This window comes from Alternaria postmessia, assembly GCF_024291825.1.
Source record: "Alternaria postmessia strain BMP 2775 chromosome Unknown scaffold_6, whole genome shotgun sequence".
NCBI classification, from domain to species: domain Eukaryota; kingdom Fungi; phylum Ascomycota; class Dothideomycetes; order Pleosporales; family Pleosporaceae; genus Alternaria; species Alternaria postmessia.
In genome coordinates this window covers 439803-460919 of record NW_026260079.1, presented here as the reverse complement: position 1 = coordinate 460919, position 21117 = coordinate 439803, and the positions used below count along the sequence as shown (strand labels likewise).

Here is a 21117-nt window from a genome sequence, read left to right as displayed (position 1 = left end):
GTATGGGAGCTCGAAGCTACTATGACTCGTGATCCAGCCTCTTTCGACGCCGCCCTTCATCTCAAGCTGCAAACCCGGCACCTCATCTTAACGTTTGAACTCACCTACCATGGTTCTCCGGCAATGGAAGCGACTTTTAGGCTGAGACTAACTAGTCGGCGGGACCCCAACATTCCGATCTACCCGCGGAAGCGTTGCATTTACAAATAGTACGGATTAGTCGCTGTGGGTGAACCAACGAGATTGTCCGGAGCGCGTCGTGCATCAGAAAAGCAAACCGACCATGACGACACAACGACAGCATCATGCTTATGGTCAGTTCGCTACATATCCTCGTGTGCGACATGCATATTCGCGAGGATGTAGTAATTCTTTGGCCTTGCTGCTCTCGAAAAACGCGTAAAGATGCCTCCAGTCCCCTGGCGAGTCCACATTACCGATCACCCTGGCTCAACGCGAGAGGAGATCGAGCAGGAGCCTGACTGGTCGACCGAACATAATCACCAACATCGCGTCGGCTACAAGAATCGCGATGACCGTCGGGCTGGCATCACCCACGAGAGTGATGAGGCCAAGACGCGCGACGACGTCGAAGAAGCACGCGAGGGTCACCAAGACTTGACGGGAAAAGAGAAGAAGGGCGATCTTGTCAACTTTCGAGATATTGTGCTAGAAGAAAAGGATCTCCACCTGCGACACCCTGAGAATAGAAGCTTAGGCTGGAGGTTTGTGCTCCCGTGCACGGAAGATTGGGTCAAGAACCAAGAGGAGTGGCCGGCGAACGTGGAGAAGCGCGAGAAAGAAGAACAGAAGAAGAAGGATGAGCACCAGGATGACGGTACAAAGGACCAAAAGAAAGGTGACGGTACATTAGACGAAGAGCAATGGAAGCGAACTCAGGGCGACAGCGACAAGCATCATGACGCATATGCCGAAAGTGGGGAGGACTCTGGCTACTCTAGCGATGAAGCCGCAAATAAGAACAAGACAGAGTATGAGAAGCTTCGAGAGCGTTACTCCGTGCAAGAAATCGCATTGCTTCGAACTCTACAACACGAGAAGGACTACATCCAAACCCTTGAACAGAACGATGGAAAGCGCAAAAGCCCTCAAACGCACAACCGTAGCACCATCTCCATCGATGAAGCAGATCAATTTTCCCCGGACAACTGGCTGCCACGTTCTTCAGATTTAATTCGCCTGACGGGTAAGCATCCAATGAACGCCGAGGCAAACCTATCACATCTCTACGACGCTGGACTGATTACGCCTAACGAATTGCACTATGTGCGCAATCATGGCGCTGTCCCAAGACTGCTGTGGGAATTCCACGAGTTGGATGTCGAAGGCGGTAAGCTTGTATTGTCCATGGACAATCTGAAGAACGATTTTGATACCATCAACATTCCGGTAGCTTTGGCGTGTGACGGTAACCGCCGGAAAGAGCTGAACATGATCAAAAAGTCTAAGGGATTCAGTTGGGGTAGCGCGGCTGTCAGTTGCGCATACTGGAAAGGACCGTTGGTGAAAGACATCCTGCTTAAAGCTGGCTTACCAGCAAAGATGCCAGAAGGCAAACGCTACTGGGTCAATTTCGAGGGCGCAGACGAGCCCAGTGAGGGGAAGTATTCCACATGTCTACCATTTGACTACGTGATGGATGTAACAAACGACGTTATTCTCGCATACGAAATGAACGATCTCCCGCTTCCCCCTGATCACGGATACCCGGTGCGACTGATGATACCAGGGTACGTTGGTGGACGCTGCGTCAAGTGGCTAAAGCGTATCTGGATATCAGAGAAGGAAAATGACTCACATTATCATATTTGGGATAACCGCGTCCTACCATCATTTGTTACGGAAAAGGACGGCCAATTTGCGGAGACGTTGTTCCGCCATCCCGACACAGCTTGCAATGAGCAAAACTTGAACTCGGTCATTGTGAAGCCTGCGCAAGGGGAAAAGATACCGCTTTCCGAGGCCAAGAAAGGAAAGACGTACCGTATTGAAGGTTATGCATACGATGGCGGTGGTCATGAAGTACAGAGAGTGGAGGTCTCGCTGGACGATGGAGAGACGTGGCTGTATTGTATTCGAAAATTCCCAGATGCGCCTATTCGACATGGCAACAAGTTCTGGACGTGGCTACACTGGCATGTGGACATTGAGATTTCGCACTTACTCAGAGCGAACAGCATCACAGTGCGCTGCTTCAACGTCTTCAAGAACACCCAGCCGAAAGATCCAAACTGGAACGTCATGGGTATGATGAACAACTGCTGGTACATTGTTCGACCTTCAATCGTACAGGGAGACGACTCTGATATGCCTTCAATCATGTTCCGTCATCCGGTGGAGCCAGGCACGGCGGATGGTGGGTGGATGAAGCCGAGCGTTGAGAACCAGATGGCGGCTGTCAAACAGTCGGCTGGTACGCCACAGAAGCAGTTCACTCGGCAGGAGATCGAGAAGCATGACAAAGAGGATGATTGCTGGATCGTGGTCGATGGAAAGGTTTACGATGCGACGAGCGTGTTGGAATGGCATCCCGGAGGTAAAGCCGCCGTATTGGGCCATGCCGGCAAAGTGCACGCAGAGACTAGTAATGAATTTGAGAGCATACATGACGGTTATGCTTACAAGAAGCTCAATGGTAAGTCTTCCAATTATGGTTGTTGCACGTACGCTAATATTCCGAACAGAATGCGCAATTGGTGTAGTGACTGACAAGACTGCTGCTTTCATCAAGAAAAACGCAGAAGCAGCTGCGAAAGAGCAGTCACAATCATCTTCTCAACACAGTAAAGTTGTTCTGCAGAAACACCGATGGGTACCGGTCAAGCTCCTCGACCGCAAGTCCATTTCGGAAGACACACGCGCGTACACCTTCCAACTACCAGACGATACACCCGATCTGGGTCTCGCAACATGCCAACACGTACAGCTAGGCTACCATCTTCAAGACAAGATGCTCATCCGATCATACACGCCTACCAAACCACTTCTTCCTGATTCATCAGATGGAAGCGATAAGAAGAAGACTGACAACCAGAATCTCGCAGACGGCGTCGGTACCTTCGAACTCACTGTCAAGACCTACTTTCCATCTAATTCGCAACCCGGTGGCGCAATGTCCAACATTCTCGATTGCATGCCTCTCGGTGAGGAGATCGAGATCCGAGGCCCAACCGGCGAAATAGTATACAACGGCAAGGGCGTCTTTAGCATCTCTGGAAAAGACTACACGTTCAAGAAGATCAATCTCGTTCTCGGCGGAAGTGGTATCACGCCCGGATACTCACTCATCGCACGTGCGATGCTATCGAGCGATCCTGATATACAGATTTGTGTTCTGGATGCGAACAAGTCTGAAAAGGACATCCTGCTGCACAAGGAGCTTGATGAGTTTGAGAAGTCTAGCGGAGGCAGACTGAAGATTACTCATATCCTCAGTCATCCGAGTGACGAATGGAAGGGCAAGAAGGGTCATGTAGATGCTGATCTGATTCAAGAAGTCCTGTTTAAGCCAGAAGAGGGGACGGGCGTTTTCCTTTGTGGACCTCCCGGTATGATTCAGAAGGCTGCCTTGCCGGCACTGGAGAAGTGGGGTTTCAAGGAGGGAGAGAATGTGTTTGGGTTTTGAGCGTATATGCAATTCCTGTAATCATGAAATTCTCGGCCCAACTCGATTTGGTTCGAAACTTCTGCATTTCCATATCTTGACTATGCCTAGATGCTCCACTTTTGTGTAGCCTTGATCTCCTTTTGCCTGTTACTAAATCTAACAGATGTGTCTTCCATCCGAAGACATATTAGCTGATACAGCTATTCTTCCTTCTTGTACCCAGGATATGGCTTCACACCCTCAAACCTCCTAACACAGCCACCCAGATCCATGCCCTGTCCATTCAGCTTGAAATGTTCCTTCACAATGTTCTCCAGAAAACAGGTGACCGCACGCGCGCCCTCCGCTGGAGCGTTCCCACTCAGCCCGCGGGCTTTGGTGCCCTTCTTTCCACCTTCCGTCCTAGCTAGCTCAACAATCATGGGAAGATCGGACGCATCGAAGATGGCAGAGTCGTCGAGGTCAAACTCCGTAGCTGGGCCAGTTAGGTGCGACCAGGTCGTCGGCCAGTGGATGTCGTGCTCGCGGCGGAAGTCGGCGCGACCAAAGAAGAAAAGAGGAACGTTTCGAACATCTGAAGATAAGAGGGGTGGTGTACCGGAAAGATTTATGCTGAACTTTACGGCAGAAGAGGTGAGACCGAGTGAGGTTGCTACTGTGCCACCAAGGCCGTGACCAATGATACCGTACGTCGCTGTCTTCAATCCTGACGTAAAACGTTGAGTTGTGAAATGCTGTTGCAAAAGAGCGACGTTGTTGATCTGAGAGAGCGTAAACGCGATGTCGGCCATGCGCGTGTCGACAGCAGTTTGGACTGTGGTGTTCCAGGTTGTGATGGGGGAGAAGTTCGAGAGAGGGACAGTACCACTGTTATATACAGTCTGGAGGTCGCGAGTGCGGGAGGAAGAGAACTGGACAATGGAAGCGTCGCCAGGATGGTCGATGACAACAACGGCGACACCGTTTGCGCTAATGAAACGTGCCATGGTAGAGTAGAGTAGTCTACTCGTATCAACATGCGGTTCCAGGACTATGACTGGGAATTTGCTTGCATCGATGTCGGTAGAACTGCCACAGCAAACGCCATAGGCCATCTCTTCGAATATGCCTGCATCACGCTTCCCGCCTTCGATGAACTGCTCGTTCGCAATCGCAGCGGTCTGAGGGGGCATGTAGCTGTTTTGGCATTCGTTCGAGCATGACTCCTTGGGTACGGGCATGTACAGGCTGACCATAAGCCGGCGGACCTCATCCGGCTTGTATGGATCTTTTCGGGCAGTGTCTGTTAAAGGAAAGTGGCTGACAGCGACCTTGTACTTGTGTTTACCATCGGCACTGGGAAGGCGAATAGCGTGGACATTGCCGTAGAGCGCGGTGAGCAAGATAACGACTGTAAGACCGATAAACGGAAGCATGATGATGGGCCGACAAAGTGAGCGGAGAAGACTGAGGACTCGAGTTGAGAGATTGGGTTTCGTGATTGTGGTCTCGGACATGGAAGCGAGTGATGTGCGATCCTGGTCAACAGTATTGAAGCGGTGGAAGAGCGGCGCGTCGCTTTCCCTTGATGACGTGGGGGAAAGATAAATAGACAGAGGGAAGTGAGAGACCGGAACTAGCTCTTTGCGACGGAATGTGGTAGAGGCGCCGAATCAATCACTTTTCGACAGCGGGAGGTATTCTGATGTGCTTCATTTGTGCCACTGTGCCCACGTGCTGTGAATGTTATAAAACTGGTGTGTTCGCGACGTGGTCGTGCTGATGGCATGCGCCTTCCTCCAGATGCACTCCCGAGTAGTACCACACGGTTAGCAAGCCAACTTTAGTGTCTGCCTACACGGATCACAACTCAGTGGGAACGGGATTTCGTGTAATGACAGAGAACAGGTGAACACGCAAATAAATGACATGTACGAGATGTAACTTTTGGTGTTGATTTGATACAAAATACCGCTACGCCATCTATCGCTTGCACTCCTATCCCTCTTGTCTATAAGCAAATAAAGCAAGTTTTAGTGAAGTTCGGCCGTGTCGTCGTGATCGTGCGGTGTGGGGGTATAAGCAATGTTGAATCGTCGCATGGGTGAAACGAGTGTGAAAGTCGTCATAATATCCAGGGTCTTGTAGCGATGATAGATCCTGGGTGATGCCCGGCGTGAAGACTTGAAACACAAGTGTAAGTGAATAGTCTTATGAAGGGGTCCGCAAAGAAGTAGAGAGTGATTTCTAGGCTCATACACGCGAATTGCGTGAAAATGTTGAGCCAATGTACGCGGGCGGAGACGCGACCAGGCTCAGGAAGAGTCCAGGGAGGATAGAGACAACCTCTTTCGTTTCTCGACAGACAGTCTCTTCCACATGCCTACGTGTTCGATGCCTTCCTCGATCCAGTGAGGCTCTGCTGGTATCTCGACTTCACCGTCGTCGTTCCTCAGCTCCTCGTGGAAACCGTGCTTCTCCCACATGCTCTGGAGGTTAGCTTGGGCGTGGATCATGACCAACCCTTGCCAAGTAATCTCGCGCTCCTTGTTGTTGCCCAGCATCTGTGCCATCTCCAAAGCGGTGGGAGACGGAGGCCGGTAGATCAGGTCGGGGTTCATCATGGCATAGTCGAGCGCAGCGTTGACGAGCAGCTTCGCAAGGCCGAGGCTTCGGTAGGGCGCCAGGACTGCAAGTCTGCCGAGCTTGATGTAAGGCTCCGGCGGGTGCTTAGTCTCCTGTTCCTCGCCGGGTGGGTCTGCATCGGCGTGTTTGTCCGTCTTGTCCTCGTCGACGTACTTGTTCGGTCCGTGGGGCGGAGGAATGAGCCGAATAGTCGCGACGGGAACGCGGGTGGCGGTGGCAGAGGCGCGTCGTGCGTCGTCAGCGGGCGTGTTGCCAGAGTCGGAGCGGCGCAGTGTCTTCGGGGGGTGGGTTGTGTGGGTGGCAACGGAAGCATAAGCGACCCAGTGCCAGCTGCGGGCATCGTCTTCGTCGAACTCGGCTTCAAGAGGCACGCCCTGCTCGCCATAGACTTCTTCGCGGATGGCCATGGCATCGCAGAAGTTTTGCGGGACGTGGATCTTCTGTTTGCTGCAGGGTATTGTGTTGTCATAGCCATCAAGGGCGCCTTTGAGCGGGCAGACAGTGTTGACAAACTCAGTGCCGGAGTTGGTCGCCAGCAAAGGCGCACCATTTGGCGAGCCAAAGCCGCCTTTCAGTACGCTGGTCATGGTGATGATTGTGATGGCGTCGCCGTCGAGGTTTGTAGACGTTGCGTTGTATTCAGGCGGGGTCGGTGTGGTGGTGAAGGAGTCGTTGAGGCAGGAAGAGAGTACTGCAATGGCGTGCTCGGTGGCAGTGGTCAAGGAATTGCGTGGCAGTCGTCGTCTTCAATTCGCGCAATCGCAGGCAAACCCTGCCTGAGCGAAAAGGCGCCATGTGCACTATAAGAGACACACCGACAAACTCTACGGGTAGCATGCAACACGTTGTTTTGGGTCCCGTAGTTTCAGGCGCTCAGGGTCCTAAGACAACGCCTATCCTCTTCGCGGTAGCAAAGCTGGAGATCGCGCGTCGAGGAACTCAACGGGCGAGTGAGGTTTCGAGGCCATCCCACCGACGTTGCGACGGTGATGTCACAAGCTTGGACCCTTATCCGGGCCGCACAGATCAACGCGGCACATGGACCGAGAGCGAATCAGATGTGCTTCAACATTCTGGCCTTCCACGGTGGATCATCTGTGCCTTACTGCCTTTGTTTCACATGTCAGGCAGCGCGTTGGCCGTACCTATCGCCAGGCTCCCAGACACCTGGGGGCGCCTTCGCCTCACCAACCTCATGCGATGCCTGATCCTTTAGAGGCCATTGATCCTTCGCCGTGGCGCTATCTGGGCATGATCCTTCGAGTCGATACACTGCATGGCAGTGCTGATAAGCGAAGGCCGACGAAAGCCGCTATACAGTGCCTGTACACTTCCGCAGCATACGCAGAACGGATAAAGCCAACCTCAGCTCACAGAGAAATATGAGATGAAGTGTGGGAAGACGAAAGAGAGGGTATGATACGAAAGCAGATGCTGTGACAACGACATCTATCGGGTGGTGTTATCAGTCTTACATGGTGTAAACTAACTTGCTAACACTAACAGAGCGGCAGCTCCAGTGGTTGATAGAGTCCTCAACCAGCTATCGTTATGGCTACACTCAGAATCGCGGCTTTTACGTCTGAGATGTTATCTGGTATGCGGATTTGGAAGTCGCCTGTCACGACGACAAATTGACCAAAGCTGCTATCTAAAACCAGCTCTCGATCACTGAGTCTGCTATCAGAGAGGGTTCCCAGGCTCTCCAACGCGAAGGAGGAGAGCGACTCACCTCTCACTCACAAAACCACAGGTATGGTCTCCTTTCTGGATATCTTAGCCCACTTCTTCGACAATACCAGCGCAATCGCGGTCAAGACAGCCGTCTACACATTTCATGAGCTGCGCGATGTCAAAATGCGTTCATTCGGTGGTATTGACCGCTACCGTGGTCGTCTTTACCAAGAGGCAGTCGTCGGTCGATAGTCACGATCTCGGTTTATCCATTCTTTGGGCAACGTCTGGGGAGACGGCTTTCAGGGCTTGACCCTTGGACATGAAGGTACTGTTACGATGCAAACTAGTATGGATTCTTGACACAGCACAGTGCCTGGCCCCTGTCTATACGTAGACCGATGCATTCGCTTTCCAATTTCTCAGAATTAACAACATTTGTACAGAAAACAACAAATACACACTGCAATATCGGTAATCATATTGGGAGCTGACGCAATGTGACTTCGAAGGTGAACCGCTTACCGGCCCATAATTGTTTAATAATCAGACGCGGAGCTTCATACGACATGACGAGTACTTCGACCATCACGAAACCCTGTTTTACACTAGTGGTTGGTCTCATTCTCAGGTACACCAAGTTACTCCTAGCACGGCGTTGTATACATACCGTTGATCCGACGAGGGAATCCAGACAAGGCAAGCTAAACTGAGGGCTGACCCATCACCGGCAGACCGAAAGAACCGACGGCGCAACCCAAACACCGTTCTGTGCGTATATGAAAAGCTATACTCGACAGCTGTAGCGTCTATTACAGCGGCACCAAGGCTTGATCAATATTGTCCTGCTGGTTTTTACTTGAAGCATATAGTTTACATCATCCCATTTCTCTAAAATGACGCGCGTTCTCCTTACTGGTGGCAATGGCTTCATCGCAGCCCATACTCTCGATTTACTGCTGAAGTGCGAGCACTCAGTAGTCACTACAGTCCGCACCCAAGAGAAAGTCGGAAAACTCACGACAGCTTACGAACTCTATGTCAAGAACGGTCAATTGGGATTCGCTGTTGTGCCAGACATCGCTACACCAGGCGCTTTTGACAAGGCCGTCATCTCCAATCCGCCGTTCGAAGCAGTGCTGCACACGGCCAGCCCGAACCGCTTCAACATCGCCGACATTAAGAAAGACTTGATAGACCCAGCAGTCGAAGGCACGGTTGGAATTCTCAAGAGCATCAAGGCCAGCGCTCCTTCAGTGAAACGTGTCGTTATAACTTCTTCCTTTGCCGCAATGGCCGACGCCAGTAAAGGCACTCGGCCAGGTCACATCTATCAGGAAGAAGACTGGAACCCTGTCACCGAACAAGAAGCGCAAGCAAACGCTATCATGGCATACAGCGCTGGCAAAACCTTTGCCGAGAAGGCTGCATGGGAGTTCTTAGCGGGCGAAAACCCTGCTTTTGACATTACTGTCATCAATCCTCCAATGGTCTTTGGTCCGGTTGTAAGTTCATCCAGCTCTAGGTATAAAGGAACAATTTCTAACAAGAAGCCAGATTAATGGTCTGGAGACTCTTGACAGCATGAATACCTCCAACCAACGTATTCTTGAGGCGGCACAGGGCAAATTCCAAGACGAGATACCCGACAATAACCTTCTCTATCTGTGGGTAGACGTCCGCGATGTTGCTGCAGCACATGTCGCAGCACTCGAACAACCCGCAGCAGCGAACAAGCGTTTCTTCACGGTAGCGGGATACTATTCACACAGAGAGATACTCGCCATCATCGAGAAACGCTTTCCTGAATACAACAGGAAAATCTCGGCCGGTGCCACGCCAGGTGGTGACTATCCAGACGGTGGAACCGACAGGCTGTATAGATACAGTAACAAACGATCGGTCGAAATCTTGGGGATGAAGTACAGAGATCTAGAGGAGTCTATTGTCGATACGGTGAAATCGTTCCAAACGTTGGGTTTGTGAGGTTGTCGCAATAAGTGGTCGTCGAAAATAAAGTCCTAGGCAAGATAGCTTACTCATTAGATCTTCATGTGAATTACTGTGAGTGGTGTTTATTTGCTTCTCTAGTGATCTCGTTGATGTACTTGTCGGGTGAACCAGTCGATCTTAGGTACATATACGCTGGTGAATGGGTCAGGGTTGGGTCAAGGTTAGGTCGGGTTTGGGTCGGGTTTGGTGACCCTAACCCAACCACAACCTCTAACCCATGATTCCAGCGCTAAAGGTGGGTATGGGTTGGGTTGGGTTGGGTTGGGGTGGTCAAAGCGTGGGTTGAGGTTGGGTATGGTATACCCAAGTATACCCAGATATACCCACCAAATCACCGCATATGATTATAGCTGACCCAGACAGAACCTTATACCCACGCTAGGGTATAGTATATCTATTTACCAGCGTAGATACATATCAAAACAACTCATACTAACCATATTCGATGGCGGCAGAGCTTAGATACATGTATGTCTATTTGGAACAATGAACATTAAGATGTTGGCATGAATAACGACAGCGAAAGGAACAGAAGGCATATCTTCATCTGTACTAAACCCAAAGGTTCAACTACATGGGGCTCAGGCAGAGTTCTGGGCCCATTCGTTTGTCCGGCGCAACGACGACCCCAAGCTTAATTGGCTTCCCTACCATACACCATCGTCGCTCTCAGTCTATTGGTATAACTGCAGTAGCGAATTGCCTAGATCAAGCTCGATTTCGAAGGCTGAAGACTTCTGGTACACAGCTGCTGTCTTGGCACTCAATGCTTGCACAACTGGATCCTCAAGACGCTTGACGAAAGCTGATGCGTCAGGTTGAATATCCTCTAGCTTTGGTGCTGTCCGCCGATTGATCGACTTCTTAGCACTCGCTAGCGCTTGCTGAGGAAACAGTCGCAGGCGTGAAGTAAGACCGTCGATGTAGGTGTTCATCTCGGCCGACGTGTCGAAAGCCTTGTTTATCCAGCCAATTTTCTCTGCTTCGGAAGCGCTTATATCTTTCGCACTCAGGATATATTCCATTGCTAGCCCTCGTCCTAAGTGGTGGTAGATGAAGTCAGTCCATGTATCATGTGAAGAGTTTAGAGAGATATGACTTACCGATCAGTCCTGGAAGAAACTGACTTCCTCCTCCGCCTGGAATGAGTCCACTGCCAACCTCTGGTTGTCCGATCAGAGTATCATTTTTGGTTGCAAAGCGCATGTCGAGCGAAACAAGGAATTCATTTCCAATACCCCGCGCCCTGCCCTCTACAGCGCCGATGGTAACTTGCGGTAGCGCAGAGATATTATAAATAAGCTCGGCGTAACTTGGCCACGTCTCCGCTGTTTCGAATCCTCAGTTCTGTTCGAATCCAAATGTTCAACGGGATGACTTACTGAGGTCAGGCATTGTTAGATCGAGGTGACCTATCCAATATCTTGGGACGTCGCTCCGAAAGACAACGACTTTGGTCTCATTGTCCTTTTGAAGCTTCGCTACGATATCAGTCAACCCGTTCGTGGTGTCTTGATTCCAGAAGTTCAGAGTCGAGTTCGGATTGTGGAATGTGATATCGAGAATGCTATTGTTCTGCGACGTCTTCAACCCGACATAATTTGGCAGTTGGAGAGCTTGAACGGAAGAGAGAATACCGCAAGCCACTAGATGCGCAACAAACCAAGACGGTGCCATTGTAAGATTCGAAGGGTTGCAGTAAATGGTGGAGGCGCGGATTGAATGTGAGTTTTCTGGTTCGGTTTGATGCGATACTATGGGAGAGTAGATCGCGAAAGAACTATATACCTAGAGATTATTGACACGATTAGACGAAGACGGACGAACACTGTGCTGTGTAAAGATCATCTTCTCGTCCCTGATATCGTCGCTTGGTAAGACCTCAACCTATACAGGTATCCCAGCCACATTGAGATGGCTGAGGCGTAAGGTGCGAGCTCCAATTTCTGGTAAGTAGAATCCGATCAGTGATCAACAGTGTAGAACGCGCTGGAGAAATTACGGAGGTGTCGCTGCAAGGACTGTGCGACATAGCGCCTATTCTAGCTTCTCCAGGTGGTGGACTTTAGCGCCGGCTGGCGGGACTTCTTTCTTCGCCGTCGGGCTAACAACTATTGCGGGGAATTGCAGTACGACATAAACATCACCATGCACGAACAGCACTAAACAACAGACCACCACCTATCATTTCTCAGAGCGATGTTGCAATCGCTGGGTCAATACTGATGTAGTGTTGATATCCGAGAGGTCCACCATTTGGATCTGCGTGCTACCACTGTAGCCACCCAGGGTTGACCACAAATCAACTATGTGGATAACCGTTGTCAAGGCTAGGCAAGAAACTCATAATTCGATTGCGCAAAAAGCTTATTAAGTCTTAACGCCTCTTGTTAGCTAAACATCCATGCTGTTTATTAAACACTAATGATTCTCCGAGTTTTGACGTCCGACGTATTCACATTCACTATGCGCACTCGCAACAATGAGTTACAAAGATTGAAACGGACGAACACTCAACTCTAATTCCAGACTACATAATTATGCGTATACGTCTTGAGCTTGTCACTTTGACGTTTCATACGCATATAGAGCATCGTTGCACCATAGGTCTCTGTCAAAAACCTTCAAGCCATCATTGCTACAGATCTCCTATCAATGCTCTTTGAAAACTTCCCGAAATCATTCAACATGGTTGTCATCGCAATTGCTGGTGGTGCAAATGGCCTGGGTCGCACTATTGCGGAGACGGTTCTTCGCCAGGGCAAACATCAGGTGAAGATCTTGAGCAGATCGGTAAGCAAAAACTACTTGTGTGGTAAAAGAAACCTCGGTGTACTAAGAACATCAAGGCGAACCCTAAGCTTGCAGCCGAGATTGGCTGTGAAATCATCGCTGTCGATTACGACAACATTGAGAGTATGAAGAAGATCTTGGAAGAGAATGATGTTCATACAGTGATCTCCACGATCTTTTTGACCACTTCGGCAAAGCCGCAGAACAACCTGGTGATGGCTGCAGATGCGTCAAAGGTAACGAAGCGTTTTGTTCCAAGTATCTGGGGTGTCCCCATGACTCGAGAGTAAGTGCTAGCGAAATTCCGACTCTATTTGGCAAAAGCACTGCTTACATTGAACGTACCACGTAGGCAAGCCGACGCCGCTAACTTCATCATCGGCCGCGTCAAGTTCGAGGGTGTGGAGGTCCTAAAGAAGACATCCCTCGAACACACGCGGTTCTATGTGGGTTTCTTTCTTGATTACTGGGGTTACCCCCACGTACCTACACACGTAACCCCCCTTACCATGGCCGTCGACATGCAAAACGAGTTTGCCGCTCTCCCCGGTACCGGAACAACTCCAATCTCATTTATCCACACTGTGGATATTGCGAAGTTTGTAGCTGCGAGCTTGAATCTCCCAAAGTGGGACGAGGAGAGCTACATTCTTGGGGACAGGCTTACCTGGAATGATTTCGTCAAGACTGCAGAAGAGGTCAAGGGTGATATATCCCGCCAGGAAGTACCATAGTGTACTCACTAACATGAAAATAGGAATAAAATTCAGAGTTACATACGACTCGATCGAAAAGCTTAATACAGGAACGGTAACTGAGCTTGAGACTCACAAAGACATCTATCCTATCATGCCCAAGGAGAATGCCCAGTTACTCATGGCAACTTTCGGAAAGTTTTTCCATGACGGGGTGTTTGACTTGAAGCCCGAAAAGACACTCAACCAGGTGTTTCCTGAGATCAAAGTGAGCTCAGTAAGGGATGTTCTGCAAAAGGCTTGGGGAAATCATTGAAGAAAAGTCTCCAGTAGCATAGCGTGCGTCAATCACAGAAGCTATCATGCATTCTCATAGCACTCGAATTCTAAAAGCGCTTTATATCTATTACCATCTTTCAAAGTCATTAGTGTTCCCGTCAGGAGGTACACAACCTCCTTGGAATTATACTCCTACAACCTCGGCCTCTCCTCCATCCCCTCTTTGATCCCTCGACTGATCCAATCACTAATGGCCATATTTGTAACCATGGGGTTAACTCCACTAGCACTAGGGAACACACTCGCATCAGCCACATACAGGCCCTCAGTGCCCCAGACAGCGCCTCCCGGGTCAACAACACCGTCTTTCTCCTTCGCACTCATCCGGCAAGTACCCATTTGATGCGCGGAGACATACACACTCTCAGGTGATGATAGGCCCATATTTCTGATATCCTGGATCCAGGTCTGGAACTCTGGATCGTTAATACCATCGCCTGCTGGCATGGAAGGATCCCGAACGAATGGTCGCATATTGGGTATTACGGTGAAGATTTCCTGTGCTCCTTCCACATACTGAATCTTCGCCAGCGCAATAACACCTTCTAATACGTGTTTTTGGTCAAACTTGGATGTCTGGTACGAAAACCTCACACGACCGTCGACTGGATCTGGATATACTCGCCCTGTATCGCGGTCTCTTGCAATGGAAATGTACCCAACCATGTGTTTCAACTTCGCCGCGTCGATTTTGTATTGCATAGCGCTCTTCCAATCAACCCACATAAGACACGCAGAAGGAACCATGTTCGTAGCTTCAAGCTTGACACCATGGCCTTTGCCGTCCATGTTTTCGAACTCGCCTACTACCGCAGTGAGGATCCCGCCTTCCCAAGGTTTGATCTCTTCCTTGTGATAAGCGCCAAGGAAGGTGACGGGGTGAAGGTATAGGTTGCGACCTATCTGCGGGTTCTTGAGTCCAGAACGCATGAGGAGAAGCGGAGATTGCATGGTTCCTGCTGATACGACGACACGCTTTGCTTTGATGAGGACGCGGCGGGTTGTTAGGGGGGAACCAGCAACGCCGCCGTGAGCGTCACGGGATGTCCATGTGCCAAGTACGCCGGTTGCTATCTTTCGGCCGTTCTTATTGGAGAAGATGACTCTCTCTGCGTGGAAGCCTTCGATGAACTTTGCTCCCGCTCGGGCAGCGTCAGGGAGGAAGGATACTACCGGGCCTTGCTTTTCACACGAGCCGCAGCCAAAGTTGCAATAACCGCAATAGTGCTGCTGTCCACCGGTATTTTGTGGCACAGGCTTAGCGGTCCAGCCGAGTTTCCTGGCACCTTCAAGTAGTATCTCGTTGTTGCGATTCTGCTTGATGTTCTTGTCTGAGACGCCCATGCGATCACAGACACGATCTAAAGACTCTTGGAATTCTGCAGATGTGAAAAATGGAAGACCTCGTCCTGCCCACTCGCGACGGACGTAGCCCTGTGTCTGGAGAGAAGCAGACCAGTTGACAGTACCTCCACCGCCCATGGACTGACCTGCTACAACACTGACAGAACTATCATCAGATGTCAAAAATGATCCACTCATGAAAAGATGGTGCCATCCATCCAGTTCAGCCATGGGAAAGTGATCTGGAGTCCAGTGATATGCCTTCTCTACGATCAACACACGGTGCCCGGCTTCCGCGAGGTTCTTCGCGGTCACACCACCTCCACACCCGCTTCCCACAATCACCACGTCTGTCTCGATAACTTCAGGCTTGTCGCCGGGAGGAATCTGAATAAACTCATAGTCGAAGCCCTTCCCAGGCTTCATGCCCAGAGGCACGCGTGGGGCGCCTATAACGCGTCTCAATGCAGGCGACGTCTTGATCCAAGCCTGTTTAGTAATGATCACCAACGAGCGACGCAGTTGGCGAAGCGCTCCAAGCCGCGCGGTAGCCCAGCCCTGAATGATTGACTCTCTTACATGAGCGGGTTGTTCGCTAATTGGTGTAAGATAACCAGTCAGTGCCAGCGACCCCGCTCTAGTATTCAGGACATTCAGCACCATACACAGCTCCTTTCTTTGGTTCTGCGGCATGTACATAGCGAAGACACGTTGTAATTCCGCTCGAAACGCTGGATCCTGACTCGCATAGTCATCCAGGTAGTCCTTCACCGCTGTTACCGCATCAGGGTCATTCTCCGGCGTTAGAGCCCTCAGCTTGCTAATCGCGGTCGAGTAATCGGTGTCGGTCGCAGCGATTTCAGTGCGCGTCTTCGCCGTGGACATGGGCTTGATTGCTGGGATGACCGCATCCGCAATAGCAAGAAGTGTCTTCCATTGTTGGGACGTGAGCGGATCCTCAGACGGCAGTGGTGGGAGCGGAGTAGCTTTCGGCGAAACGGGCTCAGTTGAGAGAATTGAAGACATTTTGCCACGTAGATTTGAGAATCCAGGGATAGCCTTGATGTCGCGCGTGGACCCTCAAAGGGTCTTTCAGGTGGAGCAGTCGGGCATGCTAAAGTAGTGCAAACGCAGGTGTCGTCTTGTTTTGTATCCACAGTCGTCGAGAGTGAAAGCAACGCTTCCCCGCGTCACAAGCTGCTCCATTGTTGTCAACTACCTAGGTATTAGGGGCGACACTGGCGTGGCAAGTTGAGCCTCGGTCCGGAAAACAAACTTCATGATGGCGTCTCGGCAAGGAACGCCAAGGTAGGCGTTGTCCGTGAACGTCGGAAGCCGGAAGAGCAGATTCGCCGGAGATTTGAGAACATCTGGCTTTGATGTCGTGAGTGCTGTGGATGCTGTGGATGATGTGGATGATGTGGATTGATATTGCTATGTCTTGCATTGATCTACGCGGTAAAATCCACGGGCAGATCACAGTGGCAGTCGTCTTGGCTCTCGACCTCGGGATGGGGCCATTGCGCAGCCTTGGGAGCTGAGTACCGTGGATCTTCCATCGGCGCACTCGAATAGCATAATCCGAAGTTCTTGCGGTATCGTGAGGTTGTGGGCCACTGGCCGGCGGCGCAATTTTAGTGAAGCGCACGATGCGACCCGAAGATGGCGGAATTAACGCCACGATGTTTGAGTCTCGGCGAGACTGCCCGGCGTCTAAGCTAGAATCTGCACCTGGTACATATGCACGGATGAAGCATCATGCGATTAGTACACGAGAACAACAAATGAGGTTGCATTCGACCATCTAGGAATTCGCACGTGCCCGGCTCTCAGAGTTGTTTACGTTGCTACTACACACCTAGGTAACGTGGCTTTTCAAAGCCCGGCCGTAATCGTGGTCGGCCTTTGCTACAAGCTGTGGTTTCCGAAAGATCAAGGAGGCGTACCTCACATCTACAAGCTCATGAGCCGGAACGGCAGCAAAAACAAACTTCTGTTAGGCTATGTTCCAAGGTTTCGTCGTGTTGCTTGTTCTTGTAAGCTAGATGGACGTTTTCAGCAATACAATAAATCTACACCTCTCTCACTCACGCGAATGATTGGTTCCAGGCTGTGTTCCAAGCTTCTTACATCCCTGGTCAAAGATCTACTGGGTATGCACTTACCATTAAGCGACTGGCCCTGAAGCTGTCTTGCGAGATGCAGTATACCAGGCTGACGTACCTGTCGTGGTAGTGTCGTCCATACCAATTGTGATCATGGAATCGATTTCGTCCACGTCCAGGTCGAACTCATCATCAAGGCGTCGCTGCTGGTCTACTAGCTCAGAGGGTTCAAGCTGTTTCACCTGCCGCTTGTCGACGTCTTTATCCTTAATGTCTCGTCAAGGCATATGGAGATCGTCGCTGTCAGCTTCATGATCGTCCCGGATTGATAAGAACCCTAGATACTTGACGTGATAATCCACTGTGAGGTCACAGTGTGCTCAGTATCTTCTGCATCACAGCCGGCCATGCCGTTGTGGGATATTACCAAAACAAATTACTGCCATGTAGGAAAAAGACGTCACGAGACATCACGAGGACTTGTCGTCCTTGTCCGGCGGTTGCTACTGCAGAAACGACGTAAACGGCATCGAGGAACCAGAGAACGTCGTCACTGAGGAGCGGTGAAGGTGTATCGACCGTAGAAAGACCGGCGAATCGATAGAAGGATGAAAAGCAGACGTTTTGCAACGTCTTCGACGCGCGCATACGTCAAAGTTTTGGCGGCGAAAGTTGCGGAGTGGGTGGGTTCTGGTCTGATGGCAGGGCTTCGCGTGGTGCTAGAGACGACCGGGGATGGCTGCACGCCATACTGCTCAGCTCTCAAGGACCGCTTCATGATCCACGCTCACAACGCGACGCTACCTTACCCATAAGCGGGTACGATTTCATTAAGAGTCCCACCTTTTCCACGATCGTGAGGTCTGGCCGAATAGCCTCAAGGTGGGATTGAGTGGAGCATAATATATTGGATAATTGCGCGCGCGCGTCGTTGCTACAGGAGCTTGCAGTGGCATCGGAGTGGATGAGGTGCATTGAATAGCTAGGTAGCGTGGCAATTATGCCCCGCCAGTTGTTGCAGGCTGGCCGCAGTTGAGCGGGATTGGAGCGCCTCTCGCGGCTTACTTGCCTGTCGTTTAGAGGTGAGGTATGCTGTCATGTCTATCATGTCTATCAACGTCTATCGCGGTCTGTTGAGCAAGATGCAATCACGATACGACGCGGAGACTACATCATATCCCCAGGGCAGAGTTCACGCTTGACGCAGCAGTTCCGTCCTCGGAGAAGGTCGAGGGGTTGCTTTTCATTTGGTCCTGGTGTGATTGGCTAGAGATAAGGGACGCCCAAACGGGAAGAAGTGGAACCCAACGGCTGGCCGCCTCAAGAGGGCTAAACTCACACAGCGAAGGAAGAGGGGAGGGAGTTCCTTTTGGGGGAGCGGGAAACGGAGGCGTTCGCGTAGAATGGAGATTGTTGTTTATGCGCTTTTGTCGAGGTGTGTTTTGGGAGTGTTGCAGAGCAGAGCAAGTGTGGTGGGAAGAGGGCAGTTCCCAAGGCGTTACTCGATGCAATGTTCAAATGGCCGGTCGTAGCCCGATGATACCCTGTCGTTCTTTCGGTTGCCAAGCATGACAGGCATCCCCCTTCGGGCTATCGCCGCCCATCCGTCAGTTCGCTGTAGGTAATTATTAGCAGAAGCGCTGGCTGGCTACAAGTTAATTCATCCTGCCTGTCCCCAGAGCCTCACCCCAGGTCTCCTCCGCACTCACGCGACACCGCTGTTTCTTATCTCGCCTCACATATCTCTCGCATATCACCACACATATCACCTTCCCCTTCACTCGACTATGTCCTGCTGAACCACGGTCGACTTTGTGGCCCCGGCGTCTGTTGTACCACCGCCCGACTGTCCTCTTATCGCCTGCACGTCAGCTACCAATTGACGACCAACCAAAACACCAACACACCCTACAAGGAGCCGCACTCCTGTTCCACGGCTGCATACCACTGATTGCACCAATACCAGCCGTCCACTTTCACCGCCTGTCGATACCGACATAGGACGTATTATACACCTCCCCGTCGACTTGACTTGCTTTGCCCCGACTACATCCAACCTCTAGTTACGACCTTCAACATGGCCACAACATTCTCCTCAGCAACGGCGATTCCGCACAACACACACGCACATGCTCCCTACCAACACCACGCATACCGCAAGTCGACACACTCGACACACTCGCAGTACTCGCCCACAAACTCGGGCCTGAACACGCCCGCCAACATCTCTCCTACCTCCCCGCGCACCACACATTTGCCCCTCGCCCGCCATCAGGGCATCTACCAGCCCAGGACCGCCATCGGGATACCCGCTGCGCTGCGCAAGACGGAGAAGCCCAGCAGCAGGTCGCCGCCAAAGGTCGACTCTGGCGTCAGCTCTCCCAACCAAGCATGGTCGGCGGGAGCATTTGGGTGGGTCGCAAATGAGGGCAGCGCGACTCCCGGCTCGCAGATTGGCAACGAGGACATGCAGAGCCTCTACAACGCCGAACCACTGTCGCCCGTCGCTGGGCCAATCACACGCAACCACTGGCAGGTATGTATTGACGCTTTTCCTACTTGTTCGTTATGCCGCTGCTAGCCCGCACGGCCTTCCCTGTCGCGTGCTCAACCAGGGCTCGAGGCTCAGATCTTACGTACATGGTCCGAGTGGATCCTCTGTTAGCGTGCCCTGGTCTGGCCTCCCGCTGTCTGCAGAGCCGAGATGCCGAGCGCTTGGTGTGCCACATCTCAACAAGACGCTGCCACCGCCTGTCGGAGGCGATACTGGCCGTCCTGGTCATCGTCCTGTGCATGTCGGATTCGTCTTCGGATAATTTCCATCGTACAACGCCGGCACCGCTTGCTCTATTCAGACGGTCGTCCCCCACGCTACCCTTTACCCGATGCAGGGCTGAAGTTCGTGCTAGCGACACTTGTCCACTCTTTTCATCCCTGCCTAGTCCAGTCGTGCTAACAGTCCCTAGGCCGATAGTTCCACTTCGGTGTGCTCCGCATCATCCTGCCAAGAGCCCTTTGGCTTCTTCCAACGTCGCCACCATTGCCGCAAGTGCGGCGGCATCTTCTGCTGGCAGCACTCGCGCAACAATGTCCGTCTCGATGAGCTCGCACGTTTCCATCCTGAGGGCCATTGGCACCGTGCCTGCGACCGTTGCCACAGCTCCTTCCGCGAGTGGGAGCACCTTCGGTCCAGCCGCACCAACAGCGAGAGCTCAGACAGTAGCAATGGGCCGAGTCCAGCCGCAAAAGCCATCGAGGCTCCTGTTGCGGCGAAGCGCCCTGAGACCACACGCGTTGGCAGCATAGCTCAGAGCTTCCAGGGCACGTGGAACTGGAGTACCTTCTAAACAACATCGGCGTCTTCCGCATCGCCTTCATATCTTCATGACTCCTGGACGGATGGATGGTCTTCTGATCCCGGCGTACCTTCTTTTGATGATATCCGGAGACTGGCCAGCATTGCCTTTGTGCACTGGTTCACTCCACCTTTTTCCTTGGCTTCTTCTACGAAGCATTATCCGGCATAAACCAAACTGCATATCATCGGCGTTGTCGTGCTTTTCAACCATGGGACCTTTCCAACGATAGGTGGTGTTTGTCCTTCTCTTGCGATTCAGCGTTTTCCTTCACCTCCTACACCATAGAGAACAGTCTTCTCTTTTTCTCTCCCTTTGTGGAGACGTCATAACGGCCGATGAGATATCCGACTAATGCTAGTCAATGAGGATGCGAGATGGATGGAGGCTTTTTGATTGGGAACATCTGGCGTATTTTGTGTTGCGGGTGGTCATGTAGCTGTATGTTGTGATGAATCTATACTGGTATATTCCGATTGTGTGTCCTTGACAAGCTTTGGAGATGCGGATTGTTTGATATATGGATAATGTGCTTGACTCGGGTG

At 51.4% G+C, this 21117-nt stretch overlaps 8 protein-coding genes across 8 annotated transcripts; 4 read left to right on the top strand and 4 right to left on the bottom strand.

The window, feature by feature from the left end:
- Nucleotides 1–405: 405 nt before the first annotated feature.
- J4E82_001667 (uncharacterized protein) lies at nucleotides 406–3646 on the top strand (the record flags this gene model as incomplete). The annotated part of the gene is made up of 2 exons (XM_051727975.1): nucleotides 406–2656; nucleotides 2706–3646. The coding sequence occupies 2 exons, from the start codon at nucleotides 406–408 to the stop codon at nucleotides 3644–3646; spliced, it is 3192 nt and encodes a 1063-aa protein (XP_051592330.1).
- Nucleotides 3647–3828: 182 nt separating this feature from the next.
- On the bottom strand, nucleotides 3829–5043 carry J4E82_001666 (uncharacterized protein; the record flags this gene model as incomplete). The annotated part of the gene is made up of 1 exon (XM_051727974.1): nucleotides 3829–5043. One exon carries the CDS (start codon nucleotides 5041–5043, stop codon nucleotides 3829–3831), a length of 1215 nt encoding a protein of 404 aa, XP_051592329.1.
- Nucleotides 5044–5922: 879 nt separating this feature from the next.
- J4E82_001665 (uncharacterized protein) lies at nucleotides 5923–6840 on the bottom strand (the record flags this gene model as incomplete). Its single annotated transcript, XM_051727973.1, has 1 exon — nucleotides 5923–6840. The coding sequence occupies one exon, from the start codon at nucleotides 6838–6840 to the stop codon at nucleotides 5923–5925; it is 918 nt and encodes a 305-aa protein (XP_051592328.1).
- A 1983-nt stretch (nucleotides 6841–8823) lies between these two features.
- On the top strand, nucleotides 8824–9913 carry J4E82_001664 (uncharacterized protein; the record flags this gene model as incomplete). The annotated part of the gene is made up of 2 exons (XM_051727972.1): nucleotides 8824–9432; nucleotides 9485–9913. The coding sequence occupies 2 exons, from the start codon at nucleotides 8824–8826 to the stop codon at nucleotides 9911–9913; spliced, it is 1038 nt and encodes a 345-aa protein (XP_051592327.1).
- A 701-nt stretch (nucleotides 9914–10614) lies between these two features.
- On the bottom strand, nucleotides 10615–11617 carry J4E82_001663 (uncharacterized protein; the record flags this gene model as incomplete). The annotated part of the gene is made up of 3 exons (XM_051727971.1): nucleotides 10615–10979; nucleotides 11044–11268; nucleotides 11323–11617. 3 exons carry the CDS (start codon nucleotides 11615–11617, stop codon nucleotides 10615–10617), a joined length of 885 nt encoding a protein of 294 aa, XP_051592326.1.
- A 1011-nt stretch (nucleotides 11618–12628) lies between these two features.
- J4E82_001662 (uncharacterized protein) lies at nucleotides 12629–13744 on the top strand (the record flags this gene model as incomplete). Its single annotated transcript, XM_051727970.1, has 4 exons — nucleotides 12629–12733; nucleotides 12790–13019; nucleotides 13086–13438; nucleotides 13491–13744. The coding sequence occupies 4 exons, from the start codon at nucleotides 12629–12631 to the stop codon at nucleotides 13742–13744; spliced, it is 942 nt and encodes a 313-aa protein (XP_051592325.1).
- A 155-nt stretch (nucleotides 13745–13899) lies between these two features.
- Nucleotides 13900–16137, bottom strand: J4E82_001661 (uncharacterized protein; the record flags this gene model as incomplete). The annotated part of the gene is made up of 1 exon (XM_051727969.1): nucleotides 13900–16137. One exon carries the CDS (start codon nucleotides 16135–16137, stop codon nucleotides 13900–13902), a length of 2238 nt encoding a protein of 745 aa, XP_051592324.1.
- A 3156-nt stretch (nucleotides 16138–19293) lies between these two features.
- Nucleotides 19294–20563, top strand: J4E82_001660 (uncharacterized protein; the record flags this gene model as incomplete). The annotated part of the gene is made up of 2 exons (XM_051727968.1): nucleotides 19294–19752; nucleotides 20183–20563. 2 exons carry the CDS (start codon nucleotides 19294–19296, stop codon nucleotides 20561–20563), a joined length of 840 nt encoding a protein of 279 aa, XP_051592323.1.
- Between the last annotated feature and the right edge of the window lie 554 nt (nucleotides 20564–21117).